General features: G+C 41.1%; 1 protein-coding gene across 1 annotated transcript in view; it reads right to left on the minus strand.

Moving 5' to 3' along the window:
- LOC308286480 (disks large homolog 4-like) overlaps positions 1 to 8,211 on the minus strand; it is a 151,055-nt gene that overhangs the window by 86,150 nt on the left and 56,694 nt on the right. Inside the window, exon 5 of the mRNA XM_080727515.1 lies at positions 7,593 to 7,709. Coding sequence (XP_080583641.1) covers positions 7,593 to 7,709 — 117 coding nt within the window. The remainder of the gene's footprint in view (positions 1 to 7,592; positions 7,710 to 8,211) is intronic.

The following is an 8,211-nucleotide window of genomic DNA, read 5'->3' on the forward strand; positions in this document are numbered from 1 at the left end:
AAAAGCGTGCCGCCTCAATGGCTTCCCAGCATGGACCCGCGTGAGGGTTTTCTTTTTCTTTTGATCTCCCCTCTAAATAAAAGAAGATAACTCTACTGTGTTTATACTAACATTCATTAGACTAATATGTCTAATTAATTTATTAATCACAAAGATCCGCTTAGCTACCTCATTTGGGGAGGATGTTTGTCTGTGCAGGTCTCCTCTGCTGCAAAGCACTCAGCCCTGGTTCTGTCATTGTTTTCATTGTCTCTAGAGCAGCTCTTACGGCTTTTAAAGGGAATGACTGCTGCCACGCTGATTGGTTTGATTAAATTAACACCCAAACATGCCCATGACTAATTCAGGGCCTTTTACGCACATCGCATTGCCGTAGTGCCCAAATTACCGCACTCATAGTAGCAAAATGGCAATTTAAGAGCTGGAATTTCCTTAAAGGACGACTTCACCACTTTTCAACCTATCTTCATATAATTGGTCCTCACTAATGTTCAGGATAAAATAGCTACTTGGTCTGTGTCTCATAGGAGTTCAGAAACCCGTCTGCCAGTGACATCATCGATGGGGAATCCAAACTAATAGAAACGGCAGGCTTTTTATTCCTGAAAAGTTCAATGTTATAATGGAAGCCACTGTTAATAAATAATAAATAAATAATAATGTTAATAGATAATAAAAAAATAAATATATATATATTTTGTTTTAAAAGAAATATCTTCCTAACGATGATGTCACTGGCAGATGGGTTTCTGAACTGCCCACAGACCTCCTAAGAGACACAGACCAATTTGTTTATGCAATTTTATCGGTAACATGTCATTAGGTCCAACACCCTTTAGATCGACCACCAAACTCTAACCCAAACCCTAATCCTAACCTCAGTAAAACTATGCCTAACTCTAACCCTAACCCTAAACTTAACCTCAGTAACCGTGACGCGGGTGATTATCTAACCTGCCGATGCTCGCGGGTGATTATCTAACCTTTCCGACGCTGTTCGACCCAGCGGGAGTTCGACCTATGGGGCAGTCCCCATTTTATCGTGAACATTAGTGAGGACCAATTGTATGAAGATAGGTTGAAAAGTGATGAAGTAGTCCTTTAAGAGCTGCTCTTATTAGCTCGTTCAAAATAGACTCCCTAGTGTCTGCCACGCCAACAATATCAAACTAGTAGCAATCTGACCGGGACAAACGATAACGGTCGAGTAGCATCTTTTTCTAAATAATTTTACCATAATGCTGTCAGAGGTCAGGGACGTGCAGAGAATGTTAGAGAGGCAGGGTCTGAAATTTCTAAAAGAGCCTTTTGGTGGAAATTTCGAAAATAGCAGACCTCCAAGCTCACAACATGTCGTGAGGTCAGCTATTTTCGGTGCGTGATACCACACTGAACTAAGCATAATCAAGTCAATAGAGATGGGATGTAACGGCATGGATTTCTACACAGAAGGGGAATTCTTTCAACATGAGATGCTGCATTCAAGTTCAGGAGAGTTTGGACAAGGCAAATTCTCTTGAATGCCGCCTTCAGGTATGGCATGGAAAGGGGGAATTTACATTTCTTTCACCATAGTAAAAACTGCATTCACAGTCTGGAGAGGGCACTTTTTACAGACGGATAAAAGGGCAAGGGCTTAAGCCCACTTTGATGTCTATGTGTGCACGTGCCTGCCAGAGGTATTAACCCTGGCCATATAAAAGTTAAATGTTTATACTACCACAGGGAAAAGAAAGCGTGTATGCAAGATGTGAAACTAGCCTATACATGAACACAAAAACCTGCGCCCAACCTGCGCCTAACCAAAGGCAGTAAACTTTAACATTTACGATACCTGTTTTGACTTTGTTGATACAGTGTTCCTTTACTCATCCACAAGCTCTGATGTGTAACTAACTAACTCGGAAGAGAACGTTTTTAGAGGCTGCCTGGTTTGGTTTACAAAGGAACGGGGAAGAGGGAGGCCAGGTATGTAAAGAACCACAGTACCAAAGAGAGTATCTCAGATACCTCTGTGAATTAGTCCCATGAGACCTTCAGAACACACTTTGTGTCGTCTCAGCTGCACTTCCCTGTAGACGTATATTCTGTGGATTAATCATACACACAGCACTATCATTAGACTAACACTGCAACTACGTACACCTTGCCCACAGCATCTCATCCTATAATTCATACGTTAAACCTCTCTGATGTTTTCCAGTTTCTGCTGCTGGAGTGCCAAGGACAATTTCCTATTGCATGCAAGTGGATAACAATATCATATCTCAACAACAGGCTAATAGGGTGGTTGAACCATCTGGCTTACTTGGCAGTGCAGTATCCAGAATGCATTAGAAGCATTGTGTCAGGGGCTATCGACACTGTACTATGTACAGTAACTACCTACTGTACATCTTCTATTAAAAGCTCATTTGACAACTCAAGTATTCAATTAAACAATTCAATTATGCGATAAAAGTGCTCTATATTTTCTGCTAGAACAACTGTTTGGTCCTTTCAGCTGTTTCTGAAGCTGTTTCTTTTATTTTATGTAACACCTGAATGAATAAGCTAGTGGCTATGCTGATGAACCTGAACCTGCTGTCTACACTACTTTACTTAATCTGTAATAACTGGGTGTTCTACCTTATAGCACACACAGTACAAGTAGATATGCAATTCTCCCATTTGAATTGCCAAATTTCCATCAGAAAATAATACATGACTCACCCCACCAGAGCCATCTTTCAGTAATCTCAAAGATAGCACAGTGTGCCAGTTTAGCACAATCGGTGGTGGCAGTCGCCAATCGATCATGTTGACAGGGACAGGACTTGTGGGTTTGGAACTGAAGAGGGGCGCCAATTGTCCTTGTTGGTATTAATGCCACCTGGAATTAGCACTGACAATGGCCAGACACATTCTAAAGCCACGCAGTCTGTCTGGGTAGTCAGCTACAAGGATGAGATGCTCAGGACATAGACACAACAGCTGATATACAACACTGACCAACACCGTGACCAAACAACAACCTCAGCACTATCCCATGCACACGCAATGCATGAATACTTGCGCTCACGCATAGATGCACGCACGCACACACACATACACAATACACGCTCACACCTACATCCTCTCTCTCTCTCTCATGCTGTGGGTGAACATCTCCCTTTCACTTTTTCCTTCTGCCTCTGTCTTTGTTCCATAAGTCGCTCTGTATCACCCTCAATCTCCAGTCAAATGTCAGCCAAGTGAATGCCAGTATTAATAATTCAGGACCAATTAAATAAAAGCACACATCATGCATGTTTAATGGCTGACAGCTGAGAAATTCAACTCTGCCCTTCCATCCACTACAGGTAGGCTTCAGTAGGCTACTTTACTTGCAGATATACTATGATATTAATGCTACATTTTGTAGAGTTCATGACATAGACAATTGAAACATGAAGTACAAGCAGATTAGGTTGTATGACAACAAATGGTCCTGTGCCCTATTCAGAAGTTCAGTTTAAGAAACCACAGTAAGAGTAAACGTATAATATCTCTGTAAAAGTGTAAGAAGCAATAACCTGTGCTTTATAATAGCTGCCATACGAAGAGATAAATATAGCTCCTATAGCAATGCAAGCTGGTTAGTTCTAATCCATTAGTGCTTGAGTGGGCTGTGTGAATCTATACTGTGGTGGTCTATTCAAATGATTCTTAACCATTCTGGCTCACCACCAGCCATTCCATTAGGTCCCATTTGATCCTACTGAGATTGAGCCAGTTTGTGGCTAGAAGCTCAGTGTTTAGTGCGTTTGCAGTCTGTTAAAACTGGTTCCAAGAAGCTATTACATAAATCTAGCCCTGCCCTTAGAACGATATACTTGTATATCGTCAGATTCGTCACTGTCAGGGAGAAACCTTGTATCTCCATATTTCATATTTTGATGTTTTAGTAAATGCCCTATTTTATACTTCATGACAGTGTCACACATAAGTAGCAAAAATAGCAATAACGTGTCATGATGCCATGCTTTATAAACTTGTAGATTAGCTATTATCGCATTTCCTTTTTTTCATTTAAAGTGGTTAAGTCTGAGGTTTTTTTTATTTCCAGAAAAGTAAGGGTTTTAGACCAGACAGTTACGATATACAATACAGTATACCCAGAGAACGATTTATAGAAATGTATTAATGAAACTTTCCATATATCAGACTAGTTATAGTGAATGTTGATTCCCAATTACAATTTTAGCTATAGGGATACAAACAGGAGTTTTCCTTGCTAAAATGTCCAAGAGTACTTTGTGCTCACTCATTAACCAATACAGAGGCAATTTCCATAACCTAAAAATAAATATATATTTCAACCTTTCAACCTGGAGTCCCAATGTGGGGGCACGCAATTATAGGCAAACATCTTTAATTTTAATGTACTATAATTATAGTTGATTTATTTTATTTTTTATATAATATTAGTAGGAAATAGTATTTCCTACAATTTGCGAAAGACCGTGCCTCATTTTTTGACTTGCCCACTGGTGTGCCTTGAGCACAAAAATGTGAAAACCACTCTTGAAAGTGACTGACAGGATGATTAACATCCAGGCATAGATCTGTCCTCTACGTTCCTTGTGCCCCTCTTCCTCCTGTCTGGATTCCGTCTCAGTCTTCTCATCTCTTGCCTCTGTCTATCCTTATTTCCGAATTATCTGCATTAGCTTAATGACTAAGGGCCATTTTGTGTGTGTGTGTGTGTGTGTGTGTGTGTGTGTGTGTGTGTGTGTGTGTGTGTGTGTGTGTGTGTGTGTGTGTGTGTGTGTGTGTGTGTGTGTGTGTGTGTGTGTGTGTGTGTGAGAGAGACCACTCACTTACTAATTCAGCAATGTTATTCATTATGTTGGACAACATGGACTGATGAAAACAATAACTTAGAATCCAGAGTATGCATTCTGCCTTACGAGTGGATGCTCTACACCAGTGGTTCACCAGTATGCTAAGGCACACTGGTGTAAGTGTTCTGTGGACAAGTCCATGGGAGTTTGTGACCACTACACATAATTGCAATAGACAACTGTACAAAAGGATATCTATTTTCTGTTTAAATGCACATTAGTCTTCATTGTCAGTGCGTCTCTCTTTCTTCTTAGCTTAGACCACACTCTGGCATCGCATCAGTCTCTCTCTACAAGCACACACGCACACACACACACACACACGCGCGTGCGCTCGCTCGCGCACACACAATCACACGCACAATCTCTCTCTTCTCATTTTTTGATTTGTGATCTGGCTCATATTGGTTTCGTAGCAATTTTGTCAAATGTTAATAGGCATTAGTAAATAAAGATAAACGGGTCACATTGTGTATGTGAGAGTGATAACATGGATATGAGCAGGTGTCCTTTCAGATTTGGACTGCTCATTGGCCAGAATGGCCACGCAAAGTTTGAAAACCACTGCTCTACATAGCTTACTGCTCCCTGATCTCAGGCCTCTGCCACCACCTGCAGTTCACTTGGTGCTACTACAACTATACTGACAACAGATGGAAGTGGATATATATTTATTTATTCTTTTCAATTAATCCACTCTCTTGCTCTAATGGATGTTCATTTAGATTGTTAATTTCTCTCAGAAAATAAATGGCAATGACATCCAAAGGGCTACGAATGATACAGAGTCTGGCAGCAGTTCTGTTTCTCTAACATCTGAGAATTGCAGAAGTTGTCAGGCTGTCAATATCTTCTTCAAGGAACATTATACTATGTATAGCGCATGTAAATTGGAAAACAAACACTATATCCATTCGCAGTGTGTAGCACAGGGTTCCCCAATTAGTTTTCCCCAAGGGCCAAATTATGTCTAGGGTACCAAGCCGAGGGCCACAACATTGCAGGGGGCGACGGTGGCGTTCCCACTTCCCACTACTCCTGCGACAGTTTTCGTCGTTGTCGGGTGAAAATCTTGTATGTCCAAAACCGTTCGTTTTGAATTTATCATTTTAAAAATGATTTAAACTAGTGAAAACAGCAGATCTACAAGCACACAACGCCTCGTGCGAGGCGTTGTGTGCTTGTAGATCTGCTGTTTTCACTACTTTTGTGCGACAGCCTTGTATGATTTGCGAAAGAACGTACAAATTTGGAGATACGGGATTTCCACCCGACAACGACGATATACTAGTGTTGTTGCTGCTCTTATACCACCATTATTACTGGGGTGTTGGTGTAGCCCCCCGCGGGCCGCAAATGGCCCACGGGCCGCCTATTGGGGAACCCTGGTGTAGCACATACTACTGTATATCGTTTTGTGTGAACTACAACACATTACATCAGAAGCCAGACAAAGCATACAAGTAGGAGATGTCTGCACGCCTCAGCCAGCAGTTATTGGTAGAACGACTCGTTGGTGCTCAACAAGGACAAACTATATCAAAAAGACATATTACCTGGGCACTTCAAAGATGACTACCCAAATAAAAATGATGGAGCACTCAAATGACAAAGCATGTTTTATGGCAAGTGATCTGACAATTATTCCAATAAAACAATTAGCCCTATTCACGGCTCAGCATCCCCCGGGTGCTGAAGTCACGTTTTGAAGGGTAAAACCTTCAACGCCCATAGAGTTAACACAGAAATCGCAAATTTAATGCAATTTCCGAATAGTAAAGTATAAAATACGGGTAGCATGATCAAGAACACAAGATAGTAAAAGGCACAAAGCATTATAATTTACTTTACCGTTCAAAATAATGATTTGTTGGCTTTGAGTCCAGCTATTTCTGTTATAGTTTCCCCTTCTAAACTGACGTCAGCACCAGGAAGTTGCTGAGAAATTTGCTGAGTGGGCGGGCCGTAAACGAAATGATTTATAATCATTAAACTAAAAACGACAACACCGTGAACTAGAAGACAGCACAGTTTAGCATGATGCAGAGCTGATTCAAATCGTAGAACATGGCAGAGGAACCGTGCGGAACAGTCAAGTTATTTATTTCATGAGTTTGTTTCTACTCTGGATTAGCTCAGTACATTGAATTGGTTGGGATAGTTTCTTACAACTGTCTATGGAGCATTACACGCATGCAATCAGCCTACGATGCTAGTAGATGTATCAGGATAAATGCACATAAGAGTGATTTACACACCTGAGCTGTGCCTGTGATACATCTCCATTAGGGCATTCACGAATAGTGATTTTTAGTATTCGAATTATTCGACCTCAAAGTATTCGAATAGTCGAATATTCGACAGGACTGGCCAAACTGTTAAATATTAAGTAAGCAAGAGGTGAATATTGTGAAAATAGCCAATCTACATGCTCACAACGCCTCGCGTTGCGAGGCGTTGTGACTTTGTGACTTTGATATTCGAATATTCGAATACTTGGTGAATGCCCTAATCTCTATAGTATCACAGGTCCTTGGCTAATTCACTCACTTATTATTATTATTAGGATAACAACTAAAAGCAGCAAATAATGAGAAAAACTAAACAAAAACTAAAAAATATTAAGGGACGAGAAATTCTTTCCAAAATGTGGAGGAGGTGAAAAAAAAATAGTAACAATCAGGCAGATGCGATCGAGGCATGCGTCACGGTCGGAGGCGGGGTTACCTGATAGTAGGTGAGGCTTTGAGGGTAGAGAGTGGAGAATGGTGGGACTTCACAGAGCCCATCCCCTTCCGGGTGAGACCACACCTCTTCACCGTAAAGACCGTCAGGAGATTCTACCTATGGTGTATAGAGAAAGCTCAGCATGGCAGGCCCCACATGTGGCCCGCGAGCGTTCAAAAATCACTGGATTTGTTTTCGTGAAAGAGAACAGATTTATATATTGTAACATTTGTTGTTAGGACCAATCTATGACAAAAGTATTTGAAAGATGCTGGGTTTTACTTAACCCATCACGGAAATGCATGCACACATACAGTACAATATTTGCACTTTTCAGGCTTTCAAAGACCACACCAAAGTGCCACGTGGTGCAGTTCACTACCACATTGTGTGTGTGTATGTGTGTGTGTGTGTGTGTGTGTGTGTGTGTGTACGTGCGCGCGCATGTGCGTGCATGCGTGTGCGTGAGTGCGTGTGCATGTGTGTGTGTGTGTGTGTGTGTGTGTAGAAAAGAGGGCACTGCAAAATCCCACATTAATTCCTAGTAACTATTTCTGTTTTATCAATACTAGTCAGTAAAAGGTATTCAACTATAAATATTTGGTATTAGAGGTGATGA

The sequence above is a fragment of the Nannobrachium achirus genome, assembly GCF_963921795.1.
Source record: "Nannobrachium achirus genome assembly, chromosome: 1".
In the NCBI taxonomy this organism is placed as follows: domain Eukaryota; kingdom Metazoa; phylum Chordata; class Actinopteri; order Myctophiformes; family Myctophidae; genus Nannobrachium; species Nannobrachium achirus.